Source organism: Oxyura jamaicensis, chromosome 4, assembly GCF_011077185.1.
Source record: "Oxyura jamaicensis isolate SHBP4307 breed ruddy duck chromosome 4, BPBGC_Ojam_1.0, whole genome shotgun sequence".
NCBI lineage: Eukaryota > Metazoa > Chordata > Aves > Anseriformes > Anatidae > Oxyura > Oxyura jamaicensis.
The window spans coordinates 33761251-33783916 of NC_048896.1; the positions used below are offsets into that span (position 1 = coordinate 33761251).

The window sequence follows — 22666 nt, forward strand, 5'->3', positions numbered from 1 at the left end:
ATTAAACCAGGTTTTTTAATTTATTTGGCTTAAAATAGAATTGTTCCCTACAGGCAGTAAGCTTAGATTTCTCTTGTTGATTATTCAGTCAACAGAACTGTAACTGGAATGAGGCTTGTGTTTCAAAGTTCCACATCTCTCTGGTTAATCCTTTCAGTGGTATCCTGGAAGGTGCTAAATAACCATCGTAACAGAGGATCTGTCAGCTTGTTTCTCTTGGGGTTCTTCAGAATGCATATCTGTTTTGCCTCTACTTCCTGGGCAATCTAGAACCAAGTCAGAAGAAAATGTAAAATTATTTTTAAAAAAGGAGGGTGATGATTAGAAGTATTAAAATGTCATCATTTAAAGGCAAAAGTGTTGTTTTAATCAGAATTAAATGTAGTGTACAAACTTTTTAACTGATTAAACTTTTAAAGAAAGCCTCATTTTCCCCTGTGAAGGCACCATTTTAACCTTACAGATAAAGTTGAAGCTCTACTATTTTCTGAGGGTATGTTTTATTTAAATCAATACAGACTGTCCTCGATGGGAAAATGGAAGAACATATACAAACAAGCTGTAAACTGATCAGTCAGCTCTATTTGTGACTACTGCTTTCACTACCCAAAGCTGCCCAACAAGAGGACATCTATGTGTCTAGGACCATCATGTGGTTCAGCGTACCTACATGCTGGGCTTAGTAATTTGCTACAGAGCTGACTATGCTGATTCAGTTCCTGCTTTTCCTGGACTAAATCCTACAGTTCCCTGTGCAGGCAAGATTATTGCTTAAGTAAGGACTATATCATCTAGCCATTCACAGATTCAACAAAATGAAGATCTCCGTTATGTAACAGGAGGAGAAAAAACTGATCTCAGTGTGGTGAACATATTCAAAATAAAGTTCTGAGGAAAGTAAGAGAAGCACTTTTGAATGTCAGAATAATTTCTGCAGATGCAAGCAAGATCAGAGAAAACCTTGAAGCAATTTTATGTTAAAAGAAAAAAAAAAAAAAAAAGTACTGCCAAACCCCTCTAAACCTTCTGTTTACTAAGAAATTGTAGCTGATTTCTTCCAAGCTTTTAAACATGGAATCTCTTGGTTGCCTGTATAGCAAAAGTACACCAAAACCACCCAGCGTTATATTCTGAGAAGATTAAAATGAAATCTTAAATGATGTGAGAAACAAACTTACATGATGGAGCAAACGCTTTTTCCTTTGGAATACTAGCTAAATTTGTAGAGGACATTGTGCAATTAAGATGGTAAACTGTACGCTGTCTGAAACTTCGTTTAATGTTAAACCGTCCTTTAAAACAAAAATCACAAGTTGTTCATTTCAGCAGTATGTCAAGCAACTGACTACTTTGTTGATCAATTCCCCAATTTAGTTGAAAACACTTGCTGTCCCTGTCCCCCTTCTTGACTTAGACACCTAGACAACCATGGCAGCTGTATAAAAATAAAATAAACCCTCTAAAGAGAGTGGGAAATATTAAACAGATTGTATACTGAAAATTCACTGTATTTTCTTTTCAAACATAATTTTCATATGTTTTAAAAAAACAAATGAGTTTTAGCATTTTTTAGCATTTCTGGACACAATATACATGAGTTCATAAATAAGCATGAGATAAAATGCTGAGACTGCACAGGTATGTCTTGAAAGCACACATTCCGAATTTCAACAACTTCAAAATATTTCAAGAGTATAATCATTAAGTCATTGTAGTTATACGTATTACTTGGCAAAGTAGGTCCTCTACTGGAGAAAACAAAAGAACAACAGAAAAAAAAAAAAATGAAAACTTTATACATCCTGATGCGAATCCAGAACAAATTATTTGTTTGATGTCTGTTGATCAGAATACTCGAGCCTCTTCAAACATGTTAAAGTTAGAAGAAACAGTACTTGAAATGTGATTTCCAGTTTCTGTCTGCATAAGCTTTGTTTACTCCTGCAATTACCATTGATAACAAGAAGCTGGAAAGCTCTCAGTGCTCATACTCCCAGTACATGCAATACACAAAACAGAAAAAAATAGAGCCTTGGTCTATGGCATAGAAGAGACCACTCCTGGAATGTTAGGCTCAGATTTGGTGCCAGCATTTTCAGAAGGATACTGAAAATTCACAGAAGTATAGAAAAAGGCTTCAATATGAAAACAGACCAGAGAACTCAATCTATTTTGTGAAATGCCATGGGCATAGGATTGATGTTTTTTAATTGACACAGAGCATCTTTGACCAAAGGAGGTTGAACTACATAGCCTGATGATCTCTTCAAACCTCAGAATGGGTGAACTGGTTGTGATGAGACTGATCCATGACCAATGTATGTGCAAACATCTGCAAGACTGAGACATCTAAAGGTTCTCACAGGACTCCCCAGCCACACTGAGGCAAGTGAGACAAAGACAACCAAAGCAGACCTGCTACTTGCTGCCTTCAGCAGCTGTTCAGAAATTTTGAGCTGTAGCTGTGGGAAAATGTAGCTGTCCCAAGCTCTGGTCCTGCTTGAGGAAAATAAAAAACAACAAGAGAAACACTCACGTGGATCCTCTTCCCTCTCTTGCATTCTCATTCTCATGTGCATATTACTGATGGCATTAGCCTTCTGTCTGTTTATGGTAACACTGGGTTCCATCATTATTTCTGTCAGCCTAATGTTGTTCTTGATAGCCTTGGAAGCTGTTGATCTGGCAACCATCGGTAACTGTGTCTGGTAACAGTAGTCTGTAAAATCAATCTCACTGTTTTGAAGACTTTTAATACTAGGGGGGGAAAAAGTGTTTAGGAATTAATTACAGTAAGAAATGGCTAAATATTAGTTTTTACAGTTCTATAATGTATGTTATTTTCATTTTCAATAAATAGAAACCAATACACAAACTAATAGCTTGACCAAAATGATACGTAAAGAGCTAGTCTAGGAGCTGAACGGAATCGAGAAGCAGTCAGTACCCAGGGCTGTGGGCTCAATCCACTTAGTTACAGCTCCTCAAGCTCTTCTTCCAGAGTCAAATTTGGCTTTAAAATACATTTTTTGTTTACGACTGTGCTATTTCTTGCCAAATTAGGATATAAGAAACGTTGATTGATCAACACCATTGAAGCCATCTATAGGCACCATCGACTCACCGTCTGTTTGTCAGCATGGAGTAGATGTCCTGCACCAGCCTTTCTGCTGCTCCTGGTTTGCAGTGAATTGTTCCCTCTATCAGTTCCTGGGCCACGCTGAGGTTGTGTTTTGCAAAAAACTTTATGCAACAGGAAATATATATATATATACATGCATATATATATGTACACACACACGTATCTTTGTGCATGACCAAGTGCAAAGATGCCTGTCTTGTTTGAATTCATTACCCCAAATGAGATTTTTCTTGTTGCCCCATGAAAGGTTACTTCACCAAGACAAGCTTTCAGCATGAAATTTGTACCAACCAAGAGGGCAAGCCCAGAATTCCTGAGAGCAGCAGCTTATCCCACTTGTGGCAGTTTTACACACCTCATTCTTGTGGAGCAGGAGCTCAAAATGACAAATGACAAACTTTAGACCTCGTTAAGAAGCCACAAACTGCCCATTGAAATTTTAGGGGGCGGGAAGGGGGGGGCATCACGCGTTGCAGCGTGGAGCCCTCACCCGCCGCAGCCAGGCCCAGTTGCTCAGCTTGGCGGGCAGCGAGCTGCCGGTCCCGCAGGCGCGGCTCCGGATCTCGGCGGGGAAGTAGCGCGCCAGGATCTCCGCCACCAGGTACCCGTTGGAGAAGTCCCTGCCGAGACAATACAGAAGGGGCGCTGGCACCAGCTCCCGCTCCTCGCCCCCTTTGCCCGGCCCGGCCCGGCGCACCTGTGGCAGTGCCTGGGGCAGGCGGGGAGGTCGAGGCTCTGTAGCCAGCGGAGCACGGCGCGGGGCAGCCCGGGCTGACGGGGAGCCATGGCGGCGCCGAGCCCCGCTCCGCGCCTCACGGCAACGGCCGCAACGGCTCTAACGGGCGGGGCCGCGCGGCGGGCGGTGCCATGGCGCTGCGGGACGGGACGGGACGGGCCTCATCGCCCCGCCGTTCCCCATGCGGCCGTACTACGCCTTTGTTTTATTCATGGAAAGGTATGGCAGCTGGCGAAGAAGGATTCTTGTCAGATTGGCTGTGCTGTAGTAGTTTCTTTACCAGAGTTCTGGCCTGGTTCAATGTTTGTTTCAGGTCTGATTCCTCATGTTTTAAGATATTAGCTAAAATTTACCTCATGCTAAGAGTTCAACCCATCAGAGCTCCATTGTACAAACGTGACAGTTTTCTTCAATTTCTGGCTAAACAAAGGATCGTTTTTTGGAAAGGATTTTACAGACTCCTAAGGTCGGTTGTTTTGTTAGCGTGTGTTTCTGGTATGTGGCATTAGAGTGGTCTGATCTGCCAAGGACCTGTTCACTATGCAGTCCTGCCAGGGCAACAACCCTCATTCCCTATTTTGTTTGTCCCTGTTACATAGTAACAGAAGCTGTGCCTGTCCAACTTGGCTCAGTTGGCTCAAGTGACTCTATTTTCATATTATTATCTGGTAGCAAAAGATTAAAGATTATGTGCAGAACTGCATGTTACCTGAGACTGAAGGCTTATAAGTACTACTGCCAGCTGGTTGTGGTTTAGTCTCCCTGCTAGGCTACCATTCTGTAGAAGTAAAGAGGAAGCGGTTCCCTGTAGCTGCAAGCACTTAAAATGATCTCGTTTGCTTTTTGGATGATTGCAGGGATCAGTGGTAATAGACACTGCAAATGCCGTGAGCATGTGAACATATCTAGGGGAGGTGAGATGAGATGGTAGGCACTGTAATGTGACTCTCAGCAACACTATCTTTTTGTCATGCCACTTTTCCTGAGTCGAATTTGAAAAGCTCACACCTGAAGATGAGAGCCTGAGTGATCGTATTCCATATATAAATGTCCGATGGTGCCATGATTCACTTGGCACTATCCTGTTTCGTGAAGTAATACACAGTAATGGTGTTGTACATAAAACCAATAAATTACTAGTTTCTGGGTGAAAAACAAAACTACTGAACTTGCTCACTACGTACTCTAACTTCTGTTAAGAAGCGTATGCACAGTAAGGGGTCCTAACCCATCTAACCTTCCTCTAGAGGGACTCCAGAAGAGGCTTCCACTGGAGTTTTTTGCAAGGAGCAGATGTAAATTAATATTCATTTTAACAAGGATAAGGGTCAGAGAACTGGATTTTATTAGGTGGACATAAATTAGCAACTGAGTAAGCATTCTTCTTTGTGAAACTTCCTCTATAGTTAGTTCCTCACTTAGCATCTTTCCATACTGACATAACTACTGAAAGGAGTCACCAAAAAGGAATGGAAGAAGTTGAATCACGAGGGCAAGTGGTAAAATTTCAGATATCATGCTTTGGTTCTTGGGAACTGAGTGCCTGTCACTTAGGAAGTTCTTGAATGAAGATCAAATTAAAAGACAAAATTAGGAGTGCTATATTTTGATTATCTAGTCAGATCACCTTTTTGTGATAGGACTGAATATCATTACCATGCAAGAGCATGAGTGCAGTAAAAATCCTTTGGATTTTCTGATGTCCACTGGAGCTGTCTGCATCCCTTCTCTGGCTAAAGAGTTGAGAAATATAATTTCAGTATGGTCACAGAAATGCCTGCATTCTGGGATTCTGAAACACATTTTTTGGAGTTGGGAACCTGTTTATGAAATAGACAGTAGAAGAAGTAATAATAAATAAATAAAATACATTTTAATACATGTACATGCACCTCCTGAACTTCAGGTTGAAGATGCAGTAGCCTTAAAAAACCTTGCAGATGCCCTACAATAATGTCTTTCTCTGAGGCAAGTAATTAGTATGTCCCTAAGTTATAATAGAATACTGTTATGAAAAAATATGGAAAGAGCCCAAAGAATCCTGTTACAAGAGGGTACCAGAAAGTATCTCAGAACTAAGGCTTCTGAGGAATATTCTCCTAGAATCTGTAGACTTGTAACGTTACTAATTTTTAAGTTAGAGAATCTACAAACTATGCATGGCTGGAAAAAAAGTTCATAGCACAGAATTCCAGTTCACAGCACAGGCAGTAAGAAAGTATTAAGGGAATTTTTCACTGTCGTTAATGAATTGTCTCTATAAAGAAAAGGAAGAAAAATGGATATGTATTCATTTTTATTTTTTTTACTCAAGGGATACAGTGTACCTATTAACAAGTAATTTTAGGTACGCAAAAACCAGAAATTTAAAAACATAAAATAATGACTCCAAATGGACAAACTTAACAAATAATAATGAAGAAACTTTTTGCAGCTCAGGTGTGTCAAACAAATTTTAAAGTATAAATACAATTAAAATTAACAGCACTAAAGCTAATTAGTAATTAGTATTAAGCTAAAGCTATACAATCATTTCCCAGAGTATCAGCACACATTCAATTCAGCCTTATTAGCACCTTGGTACCAGTTGCTGAATGGCTCCCAATTATTATTGCATATCAACACCAGGTGTAAAAGATGTGTGTTTGTTTTTTTTTTTTTTTTTTCTAAAGTAATACGCAAAAGGCTTTTTTTTTCTTTTTTTTTTCCGCCCAGCAGTTCTTTTGGTAAAATATACAATAAACAGAGGAAGAAGAAAAAGTATTTGTTATTCAGGTTTCTAAAGGTTAATTTCTACGTTATCTATACTGCAAGAAATTCTTCAGTATTGTTGGCAGCTGGAGTTGTGGCACAAGATGCAGTCTGGCTCTTCCTATGTAATTTCGGATACGTAGTCGGCAGAGCTGGCAAAGAGAAGAAGGTGTGGCTGCAAAGAAAAAGAGATGTATAATTAAATAAGAGCCAGTGTTTTGGTTTACAGCAGCCTTGCACAATAATGGTATCTCTGTAATATAAATTCTTTATCCTTTTTCATTGTTCTTTATGGCCTTTTTTCCTCTATAGATAAAGACTAGGGGAAACCTTATTAATAAGCAGGCATATATTCAAAAAAGCAAGGTCAGGGAGGTTCAGCAAATAATTTCTTTTTAAATAAAAAACCTGCTTACAGAAATTATCTGATTACCTTCATGGAGTAGCAGCAGTCTCTCCACTAAACTGCTTGGAGCAGCTAAATCAACAGGCCTCTCAAAATCTGTATTTTTGGCATTTATGTCTGCCCCAAATTCAAGGAGTAAGTTTACGATCTCTGTACTTGAATGCTGGGCAGCAGCATGGAGTGGAGTTTCCAGATGCTTTCCTTTCTGCACATTGGCACCTGGTGGGTATATGCATGTAAAGAAATGTAAAAAAGAGATTAATTAAAATTGTAATCAGCTAAAGATGATGCTAACAAACAAAAAAAATATCCACTGATTGGGGATTCCAACAGTTATTTTAGCCACTTTATTTTATTGCATACAATGAGAACTAATCATATTGGTGATTCTTCTGATCCCAAACACTTATCCTAGATAGTTTTATTAGACAGAACTAGATTTTAAGGGAAAACACTTTATAAAAAGAAGAAAAAAACTATAAAAAAATATAAGTACATGTTTAAGAAAATTTACTACAAATATATACTTTCCTTATGTGTTCAAAAAGAATCGCTAAACTAGAGTATTTCAATTAATATGTACTAAACTCAATTGCAATAATGTGTTTCTATTCATAAAAAAATGTCCACACAAGAGCTAAGCAAAATAGATAGTATAGAAGAACTTCCTTGATAAGCAAGCTGTTAATCCCTCCTAAAATTGGGTTTACCCCAATAGTTTTCTAGACTATTTTGTAAGCCAAAAAAAAAAATCTTAAGAGAGAGCTACTGAGACCAAAAATTAGCTTCTGTACCAAATTTTCTAACTGATTAAAAGTTTTTGTCCTTTTTAATTCCCACATGGGTAAAATAACGTTAAAATATCACAGGCCTAGCAATTCAATTTGGAGTCCAAATAGGTCACCGTTAGCAGTCTTAACAACTTGAGAATACTTTCCCAGTATAATTCTCTTGTCTATTTCATTGTCTATTTGCTTTTCACCTTCTAATACACTCTCACAAACTGATCAAATAAATTCAGATAAGTAGTTACTTATATTGTCAATTTACATTTCCTTTTCTACATCAGGGCAATAATGAATCTAGAATATCCTGTTACTGTTTTTATTGTGTTGTAGTATTCAAATCCCAAAACATGTTAGTTTTATTTTTGGGTCTCTTAAACCTAGAAATCATGAACTAGGATAGTTAATAAAGCAAAGAAACTGACTTAAAAAGAAATAATTTAACTGTTTGCTTAAGTAACCTGTAATTAACTAGAAAAAAACAACGGAAGTGCAGTGATGGCAAGGCTGTAATTATTCAAACATACGTTTTCATTCATTGTTCTGCAGGATATTTGGGGATACGTTCTGCAGGACGCAAAAACCTTGTATCTCATTGCCTGAAGCACAACAAATGATCCCTTCTGCAGATTATGTCTCTGGACTTATGCTGAAAGAGTTTGAACCTCCAACTTCTATTTTTATTGATTAACTACATAAAATGAAGTTTAGGACCAACTGCCATTCACCTTACCTCTTCTTTTTGCAGTTCAGCCTCTATGCTTTGTAAAAAAGATCAATCAGAATATGCTGAAGAATGAAAAAGGGTGGGACTACATTGCTAAAAAAAAAAAAAAATCTGTTGAAAACACAATGGCTACTATATTAAAAAAAAAAAAAAAAAAAAAAAAACACCTACACCTTTCTCAAAGCTAATTTTACCTTTGTTTTTCTTACAGAAAATGAACATCTACAAAGCAGAGGTAGGTTCTGAAAATTCTGAACACACTCATTCTTATTGGTCTTGTTCCCTTTTCCCCTCGTATGCTTGCTATGCCGCAAAATAATGAAAGATTCAGTAAGTTATTATGAGTAAGCACACACCACAGTAAACTTGCAAATAGAAGCCTGCAAGCAAGGGTTATAGTTTTGTTGATTGAGCACAGCTCACTTCAAAAGTGAGTACAGCATGCTTAATTCTACAAACTAGCAGTACTTTTATTTAAATCATTACGTACCTGCATAAAGAAGCTTTCGAATACAATGGATCTGCTGTGAAACACACGCTACATACAGAGGTGTTCCTAAATGGGGAAGGTGTTGGTCGACGTCTATACCCCAGGATATCAGTACCTCCAGACATTCGCTGTGTCCTGGCAGTACAACGCATAACAGGTTACTCAACTTCAGTAAGCTGTCTCATTGACAAAACTGGACACACTTCTTAACACTGTTATTGAAACATTTGCCTACTACTCCGTGTTTGTTCAGCAGTAATTTCTTACCTCTACTGGCCGCTTCATGAGTTGGGGATGGAAGACAGGACTCCCACTGAGCTTTGGCACCATACTCTAACAGGAGCTCAGCGCATGCTGCGCTGCCTCTCGAACATGCATTAAATAAAGGTGTCACTCCATCGATTGTTGTAGCATTTACCTAGAATATATAAAATCTAGGTAAGAACAGAATTGAAAGATTTTTTTTAGACAGAATATGGTTTGAAACTTGTTAAAAAAAAGTTTAGAATAACAGTTTAGAATAAAATAGCTTGATAGTCCCTGTGCTACTGTCCTCACCACACTCCCCAGGTGAAATCAGTTCACTGGTATTCTTGTTAAACCACGTCAAATAAAACCAAATACACTTGATATACTGAAGACTATTTGGGTAGTAAATAACTTTCTTTTCAAAAGTAATTACACTTAGCTCTTTTCATTGATACAAAAAATCCATGCCTTGTGTTGTAATGGGGACCTTCTCTGCAGCTCTGTCAGACAGCAAGCTCCATATGGGAATTATTTGCCATTTTCTTCTGTGTTTTTAATCTCTGTGTTGGAGTGATATTTCATGGGACCAGACAAGGCTAATAGGGTTTGCTGTTCTCATACCAATGTAGCCATCCCCCAGTTTAACTGAATATTCTCAGTATGAGAGAATGATGAGAGAGAGTAGGCAAAATCATGAGGGCTGATGATACCAAAGCACAGGTATTTGGAGAGAGGACTCTTGACTATCCTCTTCCATGCACCCCCAAACACACACCAACAATTAAAAGTACTACAAAAAAATAAGACAGGAAAATAGAATTTGTTCTTATACTTTTGTCTATAGTATCTATAGTTTTGTATCTATAGAATCCTGGTACTAGCTGAAGTGGACAGGAATTATTTTTTGGAACAACTGTTTTTTTTCTATCACTTAAACATATTCTAGATGTTTCTCAAAATTTAATTGTAAGGACATTAAATATTTCCATTACAAAGATCAGAGATTTGGAAAACTATAACTGATGGGGAATCTGATGTCACAGGTTGTAGTGAGAATTGTCTGTGAATTCTTATATTTGATTTGGGATAACAGGGAGTCTATATCAGGAGTACCAAAAAGAGCCAAAGAATTTTAAGAGCACACAAGCACGATGTGATAAAACATTTCCAGATATATTAAAAGTCTCTAAGAAACCACTCAGTGGAAGAGGAAACCAGCAAGGAGAGACACATTCAAAAGTTTAAAAGATAAATGATGTAATGAAATTCAGAGGAGAAATAAGGCTGGTGACACACTGCTAGCAGATTCTCTCCATTAATCTGTCTTTGTGCCATCCCAACTCCCATCTATTTTTCCTGTTGCTGTTCTTTTGTTTGAGATCTACTCTTAATGTATATACGTATGTAGTCTTTTCATTTTTTTTTTCTTTTAACCTAATGATGCTTCTTTGACCCATCACTTTCCTTTTCTGCCTTTCAGATAGCAACTTATTGTAATTAAATGAAATCAATGCAATTAATAGGGAGAGTACAGAGAAATATCAATATAGAAAAAAAAAATCGAGGAATATATCCTTCTCAGTTAAACCAAAGTTAGCATTGGACTTCATATACAAAAACACCCTTACATTTGCTCCTGCTTCAAGAAGGATTCTTGCACATCCTACATGATCTCCCAGGCAGGCTTCATGAAGTGGAGTTACTTGGTCAATAGTTAGTGTGTCTACATTGTAACCCTAAACAAGATATGAATGACATATAAAGATCACAAAGAAGCTGTTAAGAGTCATTTGCTCATACTACTATTCAAAAGAATAATTCATAACACTCTAAATAGATTTAAAACTCTACTTGCAGTAATTAAATCTTCAGTGAGCATATAAAGAATCTTTCAATCAACGTAGGTAACAATAACAATAGGTTGACAGCTTTTTTTTTTTTTTTTAATCAGTTATATTAGAACTGGGAATATAAAGAAGATGGAGCCTGACTCCTGAGATGCACAGCAACAGGACAAAAGTCAAGAGACACAAGTTGAAATGTGGTGAAATCCAATTAGTTATATGGGAAAAAAAATCTCACAGTGAAGATGGTGAAACCCTGCAACAGGGCTCCAGAGAGGTTGGGGCATCTCCACCCTTGGTGATCTTTAAAACCCAGTAAGGCCCTGAGTCTAAACTGCCCCATGATTTTAAGATTCTCTGACTTACAGTCTGAAATACCTAGAGACATCTAATAAGTTCTAGCAAGGAGAACACTTCTCCAGTTGATAAAAAGACCACACTCTTAAAATTTGCTGCAGTAGTTACTGTTCAATTCTTAAAAGCTAATAATTGTATTCATCAAATGTATTATTTAGTATAATTTATCAGTATTGTAGTAACTAATGACAATACTGTAATATTAACATGTCATGGTATACAGTCTCTCCCTTTGCTAACAAAATCCTTTTTTTTTTTTCTTTTAATCACAACTGTGCAACAAACCTAATCTTTCAGTGATACTTCCCTCTTAACAACTATCTTCCTGGCTAGCTCTGTTTCCTAAGGACTTAAAGCAGCGGAGCAGATGATCCTTGTGGGCCCCTTCCAACTCAGATAATTCTATAGTACAGTGATTTACACCACACAGGAGGGGAAGACTGATAGACATTTAGTTACAGCTTTGGTAAAGATTATTTTTTTGAGGTTTTAAAACATACAGAGGAAATACTGTAAATATTATATCTTATTGTATTGAAAATTTGTAAGTGTGTATTGCTCTGAAAAGTTCAGGTGAATGAAAGCAAAGCAAAACATACTAAATCTGCATTAATTATATATGCTGAGAAATTGAGTAACATTAAAAAGGAAAGCAATTTTAAGAACACAGCCTTCACCTGTGACAATAAAGTCTTTAGAGAAAGAAGACGTCCTTGACTGGCTGCCTCATGCAGAGGTGAGCGATCTGCCCAAGAACCTATATAATAACAACATTTATTGAGTAAACCATAGGAATTAGGAGGCTTTTGGAATGCACAGAGCAAAGCAGAAAATATAATGCACAGAATGAAGTCAACTGTCCTGTGGAAATAACTGTTCCCCTTTAGAGACTGTATTTAAAAAGATCAGTTTATAGACAGTAAAAACTATATTATTAACTGTATTATATTACATTGTTAACTGTAAACATCTATAATAAATGATTATGTAGTACAGAGGAGAACAATCATTGCTATATTAATTGCACTGCTGTGGTGTAATAGATGCAGTGATTGCCATATTTCCAACTTCTACTTTTTCATTATTTATTTTTAAAAATCATATAATTTGTTTTAGCACCTATCATATAGAAGTTTACAGGCTTCAACAAATTGGTATTTAAACCTAAAACAAACATAAACCTGCCTGAAAAAGTGCAGAAAGCTGAAGTATTAGAAATACGTTTTGGAAATCCCTCTGCATGATGAGATTAATCTGCTGCTACATAAATTCAAGAAGAGAAATACAGTGAGAATTCATACTGCAAAAGGTTGCTATCGTAGGAACAGGATATTAACTCCTGAAAGGCTATTAGCGCTAAGAATAGGTAATTATGCTTAAAGTAAAGGTTTGCATTTATTTTCAAGACTTGTCCTGCACCCCCCTCCCACCCAATAAAAAAGCAAACAAACAAACAAAAAACTCCACAACCCCTAACTCCAACCCAAGTCCCAGAGCCCCCCTGTGGTTCCTGCTGAAGAGCCTGCCCCTTCCTCTAGAATAATGGCTGCTGACAGCCCTTTCATTGCCAGATAGGGTTGCAAGCATAGCTGATAAGATTTTATTGTATGAATTTTGCAAATCAAGTTTTGAAAGACTGTAAGAAAGAGCCATCTTCAAAATACATTATGAATTATTGATACTTATTCCTGTTAGAAGTCACTTGAACTCTAAGATGCTGATGTAATTACTGGTGAAAACTGCAACTTTCTAAATCTTGCAGTTCTTCCTAACACTGGCAGATATTGTTTTCTCACCTAGCTGTCTGGAATGAATGTATGGGTTAGGACTAGGACATTTTTGGCTTCCTTGCCAAAGTTTATACAGTATTTTTAGCTCACCAGTTATAACATCTTTGTTCATTAGAAGCAGACAGCCACACAAATGGCCAGCCATGTTTATCATCATTTAATTATCATGGCCACTTGAGGGCAATCCCCCAGCTCAGTGACTTTATGTCAACTACCTGTGCAGGCTGGAGTTCCACCTTTGGAACCATGCTATGGATTTGTTGCCAGCTATTACCATTATGTTGAAATCATCCAAGATGTAAAGTTGATAAACAGAATGATTCTGACTTTGTTCTTTGTCTTCTTCCTGTACCATTTCTTTCTCTGTTCATATTTTTCTTATAAGAATTGAAACTGGAACTCTAATTGGAAATAACTCTATGAGGAGAACAAAAGGAACCCTAAACGAGCCATTTTGTAATAGTACTGTTAGCAGCTACTATATTACAGATATATTTTAAATCAGAGTGAAAAGTTAATGTTATAATGTTACCTTTTTTTTTTTTTTTTTCTGGTGTAACTAATGCAAACTTACTAAAACTAAAAAAAAATCCTTGCCAAGATTAAATGCAGTATTTTGCAATTCTTATTTCTCGTAGGAATTACTGAGCCAAAAGACATACACACTGACTAGAATTTTAAGGAATATTACACAACAACAACTGAGCTCAGAAATCTTACTGACCTGATTTTTACAAAATACCGGTATTTCCTCTCTGCCATCCAAATAAGCTCAAATACAGTTACCCTACTGTAGTAGCTTGAATGAGAATTTTGACTGATGTCTTCCTCCTTCTACAGCAGTATCTGAAGCAGTACTCATGTTGTTCTAATTCAAATGAAGCTAAATTCATTAAATTCTCCTTTTGGCAGCTGCAAAAAATCCTCAGAAATAGTTAAAAACTGCATTTAGAGGCTGCCTTTGAAATGTTGTCCCCCTTTCTCCTTAGATAAGAACTTCTCTCTCTTGATGGTTTAGCCTACTCCTAAATTAACAGGAAGAAACAGACACAACTGTTATATAGCAAAAAAAAACTATTAATAATATTGTAAAGTCTATAAAGTCTTTATCCCTATTAAGTGCACTCATACTTTGGACATTTTTGTGGCTTTGCATAATTCTAAACTGAACGAAGATGCAAGCAGAATCTGAAAACGCCATTATTCCTGAACACCATTATATCTGAAAACACCTTTCATTCCTCCATCTCCTTCCCCCATGGATTGCTCAGAACAACTGTTAATATTACAATGTCAGTGAAATTTGAAAAGCAAATTATGCCAGATCCCATTCTGAGCTCTGTTTTGCATCTAGGCCCACCTTATATCCCAGCCTTCAAGTAGGCATCCAGCACTCACAGTTTCTGCTAAATCCATTAAAACCTACATGTTTGTACCACCTCTATTAGAAATAAAATCTATAAGCAAAATACCGCAGGAAAAAAAATATGCAAACCAGGTTTGGAAAAAATCTTTCACATTCCAACTAATTTATTGGTAAACATAATAATAATTAAATATCACAGGGACAAGAATATGTTAAAAATAAATATGCAGCATAAATAAACATCAAAGTTGTCTTAAAATAAATTCTTTATCTAGCTCACTGCCTTCTGCTAATCTACAAGCTTGCAATGGTTCTTACTTAGAAAGCATTAACAAGAATATAAATAAGGAAAAATTTTAAATCAGCGTTGTCTGTAACAGCAGTATTAGCAAACACAGCCTGTTCCAAAACTGCTAATGTATTAAGTCCCTACTGATGTAGTCCCTGACAGACGCTGAATACAAAGCATCTCGAACTATATTTAGAAGCCACGCGAGTTCCAAGCTTGCTGGCATAGAGTTTACCAGGAAGGGCAGCCTGCACTGCTTAGTAAACACTAATAAGAAAGAATAAATATATTCAGTCATAGTTAAAAACAAAATTACAAAGTATCATACAGTACCTAAATCTCCGTCTCCCCATGGCACTTCCAACCAATTGCAATTATAAATCCTACTCATTTCTTTCAGTCTGAAAAATAAATAAATAAATGAACCTGCTCTTGCTAGTTGGGCCTGTTCTCAGTACTCTCCAGCTATGTTTGGAAGGAGATCAGCAGCTCACTGTAACATGAACTTTCACCCTGCAGTAAACACAGCTCCGAAGATATGAGCATGTGCAGTTGCCAGTTTCTTTTCTTATGCTAAAGGACAGTGGCCTTTTTTTTCCCACGTTTCATTTTTTTAATGTAACAAAAGTGCCAGCATCTGTGTATTTGCCTTCCAAGACAGCTTAACCTGAATTTCAACCCAAGAGAAACTCCTAGTGAGATCAAGAGAACCTTGAACCGAGTAAGATTTGCAAAACAAACTCCTCCATTTTTAACCTCATGCAATTAGTTGGTATCCTCAAACATCATTATTAGTCCATAGATTTCTAAGGGAAGCATTGCCAAATGTTTGTAAGTCATTTTCCTATTTTCTTAGAAAAGAAAGAAGCAGAGATATTCTGAACATGTTGCAAATGCTCCTTGATTTGCTCAGTGAAATGAGTTTCTATTTTAGCAGTTCACTATTGCCTATTACGTTCTTAACAATTCTTGGGCTGTTAAACTGTTTTTAATAACTAATCTAAGCAGTGAAAATCTCAGTCCACCCCTAAAAATGGGGATTTGCAGTTCTGATTTTGATCCATTTCTGTCATTAATGTTATTTTCTTCCTATTTTCATATAACCTGCACTCCTCTACATCTACCTACAATTACCTGAGAGCCATTCCTGCACAAATGATCATAGTAGTAAAATACTGAGTAAAAATATTTTAGTAAAAGTCATTAGACCCAGTCATTCCATCCGTTCAAGCGGCATTTCATTTCAGTATTTTAAATCGTCTTTGCTTTAATTTGACTTTATGTGTTATAACAATATATAAATATGTATACATACACAAACATGTAAATATACACATACAAAAAAAAATGAAACCTTGATTGATTGACACCAGTATTCTTTCCAGTGCTTATCATCACATAGACTTTCAAAATGTGCACATTACTCTTGCCATTCTGGTACTATATTCAATGAATAAATTAGTATTCAGATTATTTTATATCTCCATATCTAGTAGGATCTCACAACCTGAATATAATATTTTATAATTGTATATCGCCTGTTTAATAGTATTCTCCCAATACCATAAAATATTTCAAAGCCCTTATTTAATCCACCTTCATAGCATCATCCATTCATAGTATTTTATAACTCTGGAACTGTAACTATTTGGTTCGTATAACTAAGAACCAAAAGATGGAATTTTAAGGCTCAAATTGTAAAACTGATACAATAGCTTTTTTTTTCATTTTTCTCCAGAGTACTTAAGTATTAGAGTGTATGTTGAAAGCATGGTTTAATTATAGTTACGAGAGCACTGAACTTCTGAAATTTCAGGCTTAGATAATAACGATGATCCACCAACAAACTTTTAGGTTAGATGACTGCTTTTAAAACACGCAGGGGCCACAACAAAGACAAGAATGGAATTTTCTTTTAGGGATGGGGCATAAAGAAGTTAGCTCTTTTTTATTGTGGATTCCTGCCCTTGACAACATGCCTTCCAACCTTTGCAACATACAAGAATACCGAGGGTGTATTTCTTCTTTATATAAACCTAAACCTAATGCATTCTCAGAACACCATCGATCCGGCATTAGAGGATCAAATCACTGTGGCCCAAGCAACATGGCTTTTAACAATTCCTAAATCCTGAGCACTTGCTGTTGCAATTTAACAGAAACGTGAGCCACTACAGTGTATTAAAAGCCTCAAAAAAAAAAAAAAAAAAAAAAGACAGGTGCCGACAGAAGCAACACTGTGCTACGTGAAGGCGATGATGGTGACGATGGCAGCAGCAGCAGCAGTTGTTGCTGCTGGCTCTAAGCCAGGCCTTGCACACCCAGGAAGAAACGTGTCAGGCCCCTTCTCCTGTCACATGAGAGCACAGCAACAACTCCCCTGCCCATTACTCATGCACAGTCTGTTTTTTCAGTCTTTTTGGAGGATCAACAACTGGCTGGATATTTTTCTGGACCAAAGTAGCTTGCAAACTCTGTGTGCCATAGCTAGAGCACGAAGATTTAAAATCACATTAACCTCTAAATCAGTAGATACTTTTAGACCCACATCGGATTTGACTTAAGCATGTGGAGCAGCTGGTGACATTGTAAGGCTAGTATTGTTTCCTTGGACTGTTATTAAAACAAGTTTTTCAATGGACTGCCAACTAGAAGCTGACAGAAGAGGAATACTGGCTGACTTGGGGCTTTGGAGCATTTCTGCCTCAAGTAACTTTGTTCATCAAAACCAGTCTCAGCCTTAAGCCAGACTGCCAGCAATTTTCCTCAAGCTGTGCTCAGAATTCTCTGTATTTTCCCAGTTTGCCAGAGTGCATACAGCTTGTGGTGTAATTCCTAGCCATAAAGGCAGTAGCCCACTGGCCAGCAAAGCTGGGGCCAGTGTGTGCTGATTTTTTGCCACATTCAGGAGATTTTGCTTAAATAGCCTGGTTATAGACCCTCTATTTTTTTCCCTTCTACTAAATCTTAACGTTGGTATATGCCCCCTGCCACCCCATCACTTTTAGCCTATTTTCCAATCTGCGTAATTTATGCATTGCTGTATGACTTCCTCTTCCTTTGTTCTGCTAGGGTGCCTGGAGAACAAAATCAGGATTCAGTAACTGCCACAGACAGGAACAGAGAGGTAAGAAAAATGCCTCATTCAGATTTAGTATTAGATATACTTGTTAATTCAAGTGAACTGCAACAACCAGAAGCATCAATTACAACAGCAGTCCCCTGGTACTTCAGGTGTCACTCAGTAAGTACATACACCCTGCTGGTCAGTCACAAGGAGGCTGTAAGTAGCTAAACCATGTTAAGATAAAATCTTCAGAAAAATTTACGTTCCGTATTTTGCTGTGATTTTGAACTTTCCAAAACTTGGCTAACTGGGGCTAATGTGTTTTAGGGTTAGCAAAGGAGCCCAACCCTCAAGGAGCAGCTAATGCTAACACTGATAGACAAAACATTTGTAAAATTTCTTTTCAGTCTAATGAAGAAAGTTGTTTTTTGGGGGACTGCTGACTTAACTAGCTGAAATGTTCATAAATAACAGTTACTAACAAGAAATCTTAGCCCAAATGGTGAATAGTACTATTGCATTCAAACAGCTACTTGGGAAGCTATGGCAATTGTGCTTTAATTCTTGAATATTCTTAATTCTTAATTCTAGAACTGTCAGTACTGGACATTAGCAAAGGTATTTCTGTAACATATAGCTATGTTTTATATGGTGAATTGATTGTTATGCACAACATTATCAAATCTCTCTTTCCTGTCTCCTGTCCCTTTAATACTCTCATTTTCCTTGAGTATTTTAACATCTCCACTTTTGAAACGCTTAGCTTTGGTACATGATCAACAATATCAATTTTTTGTCTTTTTTTTTTTCCCCTCACACAGCCTTGGGATGTGGTCAATATTAATTATGACTATGATAACCATTTAAAAAAATGTCCTATTAGACTCTCGTGATTACTCAAAGCTTCCTTTTACACATTTGTATTATGAAATAAAAGGAAAACGTGTCTCAGGCAATATCAGTCCTAAGCACTTCTTTTATAATATAGCTTGTTTTTCACTGCTCAAAAGGTCTGTGTACAGTAACTTAATTACCTCATAAGTACTTTTCTAAGCAAACCCTTAGAATTATAACTTTGTCATTAATATCTCAGTTCAGGACACAATAATGCTGTCAGTTCTTCCATTGCCTCCTGTTTCTGTTACCTATAAACTGCTCTTTATATATAAAGTTACTCCTCCCCCTCCTTTCATTCTCTAATTTGCTGTTGTAAACAATTAGCCTTCAGTATCCAGTTACCTTGTGTCCGGACAGCAAAAGTCAGGGTAAGTCAAGCCTTAAACACTTCCATAAAACAAATAAGACAGATAAACAAGAAAGGGTATTTTAGATCACCTGATAAGAGTACAGAAAAAATAATAATAATAATAATAAAATACCCTCAACACCCCTGAGTTAACCCATGCAAGAAAGCAGAATGCCTTTAACATAAACATGCATTTATATTACAGCTGAAACAACAACAGTTTAGACCTAGAACATGGTAAATTGGGTCAGGTTAGCGTATTTCAGTATACAGTTTCTGAAATGGCTGCTGTACTAACCTTGGCTGGTCAGAATACCCCAGCTAGCTTTTCGTTTTGCAGGACACTCCCCTATACTTTCTAGGCGTCTTTTGGGGAGATTGTGGCTCCTCTGAACAGCAGTGCTTGTTGTCATTGTTTGTTTCTGGAGGGAAGTCTGGCTGTCATTGCTGCAGGTATTCCGGTCTGACGAACATCCACAAATGGATTTCTACTACCTTTTTTCCTCCTTTCATTTTTTACAAAGGCTCTTGTTACTTACTGTAGAATAGCTACAACACTGAAATCCATTCAGTAACATTTACTAGCTTGGACTAGTGGGTATGTAGCGGGGGAAGGGAAGGATTGCTCTAGCATTTTCTATTTTTAAAGCAGAGAAAGAATCAGCTTAGCTACAGCATGAGTCTTAACTGTTTACACGATTTAAAAGGAAAGAATGTGTTAATTTTTCAATAACTACATCAAAAAAGAAACATATGGTTAAAGCATAAGTATTTAGTGCTTTGTTTCTTGAATAACAAGCAATCTAAAACAGGAAACCTAAATCTGTTTTTCTTACACTGACAAATCTTATTGTAAGAGATAGAAAAATAGTTATTACTGCAGCAGTTTAACCTGAATGGGTCTGATCCCATTATGAAAGTAAGGCTGCAGTCTTGTCATGAGAAGCAAAAGCTGCTATTTCTTAAAAAATGATGAAAACAAGGACAACCACCTACTAGTAGCATTTTTTTTTTGTTATTATGTATCATACTGATACAGCACAACAGAAATCTGCAAGGAGAAGCAATCCACAATAAAATGCCAGCATGCTATTTCTTTATGATAATAACGAAGATTAAATTACTGCTAAGTGTTTTCTTTCTAATAGTAACAAGTTGTGCTGCCTTTACTTCTGCCTCCCCACCCCCTAACACTTCCTTCACTAACCTTTTCTACTAATACAAAAACTAGCCATCTGTAAACTTTATAGAAGGAAATTAACATTACTGGGGCTTGCTGGTACTGTTCTTTTCAGGTACTTGACAAAAAAATGAATCCCTAAGATGCTGGAATAATACAAATGTATTCCATGAGATTTTCTAGATCCCTCTTGTTAATCTTTAAGAGAAAATCAGAAGCAATTTTATAGTTGGGTGGGGTGAGGGGATAAAGAAAGAGCAGTCACAATTTTTTACCTTGAAATTACAGAACATGAGAACTGTCTTACTGGAACAGTATTACACTGTTTACAGAACAGAAGTAGGTGGGCTACTTCTATTCTCACAATAGAAAACAAAACTGTGCTCTCCCAGAGGTTATGCTCCTTTCAGAAAGTTATTTTCGTCAGATTTTATCTAGCTGAATCAGCCAGAATGTCTCACCAGCTGAGATAAGCACCTCTATACATCCCGCAATCAGACTCTGCAAGTAAAAGCTGGAATAGAACTTTTGCAAAAGGGCATGGACATTATATATAACCTTAGTACTAGAACTAGTTGTCAACTCATTGTATCTTCCTCAGGAAAATAAATATGGGAAAATACAGCAAATTAACAAGAAGCCTTACTAAGAACATGTATACACATGTGTCTATGTCAGGAAGATATCAGCACTATTTTTCAGGTGAGAAATGACTGATGACAATTTCTGTACTTGGCATGGCTCAGAGGCTCATCTCAGTTTTACATTTCCTTTGCATTTGGAATGGAATCCCAGCACTTTCAGGAGAAGGTGGTGAGGATTAGGATAAGCAAAGCATCTGGCACTGCAGGGCACGGATTGACAGTGGGCTGGGAAGACAAGACCTACATGTTTTTGTAGGAGTTTTGTGGGTGAAGTTGTCAGCTGACAACGAAGCTAAGTCCTTCGAGTGGAGTGCCACAAACAACATGGATGCAGGTCATACTGCTTGCTTCCCACAGATATTCCAACCCCCACGTTATTATTCTCACCATCCACACAGGTGTCACCACACAGTAGCAAGAAAAACAGCAGAAACACAGAAAGCTTTCATGGCTTCAGAGAGGAAGACTCCCTGGAGAGTCAGCAGCACCTGCTCATTCTCCTCCACAAAACTACATAAGAAGCAATAAGCTATCAATGAAGGTAGACTACCCCAAAAATCTGCCAGCTTCAAAAGTATCTCTATTCCATAGACACTTACCATTCCAACATAGTTTGAACACTTTGAAGGACATCAAAACACAGTAAAAATATATGCTGTTTCTTCATGCTTTAAAGTAGGCAAAGCTCTTCATATTCCGGGCAAAAGTCATATCAAAACTGTACGTAAATAAAGAGTGATTTTTTTTTCCTTTGAAGTGAAAGCTAGACCAACATCAGAAATCAACTAGAAATGTATTAAAAATATAACTGTGATGTTGATATGAAGAGAAGATGGACATATACTTAAAATTGTGTGTTAAGACTGAAGAATTAGGTATTTCATTTCCACCCCTGACATGGTATTGCTATGTGATCTTGCTCAAGTCAGACATCCATGCACTGTGTGCATCAACTTCAAAATAAAAATCAGTTCTCTCTCAACCTCATTAGGTAATAAAACCACTACTACTTGAAATTACTCAGGTTTGGTACTCAGATTATGTTCTTCAGATTTTTATTTATTTATTTATTTGCTTGTTTTGCTATAGAAGACAAACATTTCCAAAATCCGTTACAAAACCTGTAACAGAAATCTAAGTAGACACCCATGTATGGAGAAGATATCATAGACCACTATTTTGCTGCCCTGGTACACAAGTATGGACAGTATTCATATTATGTATATGTCCATTCGTATATTCATGTACCCATGGGACCAATGCAGCTAACCATCCAAAAAACTGCAAGAGGAAGGGGCAAAAACTACAGTTTCAAAATAAGGAAACTGGAGATTTCTACCGATGAGTTTGGAACTCTGACTTAATTTAACTGACAGGCTTTGAATAAACCACTACGTTGCATTTCACTTATAATTAGTGCTTTTATAACCCAGCAGAAGAACTGTTACAGGAAATTTCAAAGCTATTTTCTTCACAATGTTTTTTATCCAGATTTTTATTTTGAAATTAAAGTCAGTAAAGTTTCAAACATTTCTATGCCAGCAAATAACTCTGAGTTTACTCTACAGGGGCGACTGTTCTAACAGGTGGGAATGAA

General features: G+C 37.1%; 2 protein-coding genes and 1 long non-coding RNA gene across 7 annotated transcripts in view; 1 reads left to right on the forward strand and 2 right to left on the reverse strand.

Moving 5' to 3' along the window:
• SPATA4 (spermatogenesis associated 4) lies at positions 1–4058 on the reverse strand. 2 transcript variants are annotated; one of them, XM_035324124.1, is made up of 6 exons: positions 3840–4054; positions 3633–3762; positions 3125–3243; positions 2537–2757; positions 1179–1292; positions 1–266 (listed from the first exon to the last, which is right to left on the reverse strand). In XM_035324124.1, the coding sequence occupies exons 1-6, from the start codon at positions 3926–3928 to the stop codon at positions 175–177; spliced, it is 765 nt and encodes a 254-aa protein (XP_035180015.1). In that variant the 5' UTR covers positions 3929–4054; the 3' UTR covers positions 1–174. The 2 variants fall into 2 exon arrangements, with proteins under 2 accessions (XP_035180015.1, XP_035180016.1); XM_035324125.1 differs by lacking the exon at positions 1179–1292 and having other exon boundaries at positions 3840–4058.
• LOC118165817 lies at positions 3609–14267 on the forward strand. Its single transcript, XR_004750253.1, has 3 exons — positions 3609–3743; positions 8759–8782; positions 14190–14267. It is a non-coding gene; the product is annotated as an uncharacterized LOC118165817 (long non-coding RNA).
• The window catches only part of ASB5 (ankyrin repeat and SOCS box containing 5), a 26323-nt gene continuing 9814 nt past the window's right edge, over positions 6158–22666 (reverse strand). Inside the window, exons 1-8 of one of the 4 annotated variants that reach the window (XM_035324123.1) lie at positions 19544–19669; positions 15266–15333; positions 12165–12244; positions 10915–11022; positions 9305–9455; positions 9038–9172; positions 7063–7254; positions 6158–6804 (exon numbers count right to left, since the gene is read on the reverse strand). In XM_035324123.1, coding sequence (XP_035180014.1) covers positions 6677–6804; positions 7063–7254; positions 9038–9172; positions 9305–9455; positions 10915–11022; positions 12165–12244; positions 15266–15323 — 852 coding nt within the window. In that variant the 5' untranslated portion in view covers positions 15324–15333; positions 19544–19669 and the 3' untranslated portion in view covers positions 6158–6676. Of the gene's footprint in view, positions 6805–7062; positions 7255–9037; positions 9173–9304; positions 9456–10914; positions 11023–12164; positions 12245–15265; positions 15334–19543; positions 19857–22666 lie in introns of those variants that run through there. The other 3 variants (XM_035324122.1, XM_035324121.1, XM_035324119.1) reach the window with 3 other exon arrangements.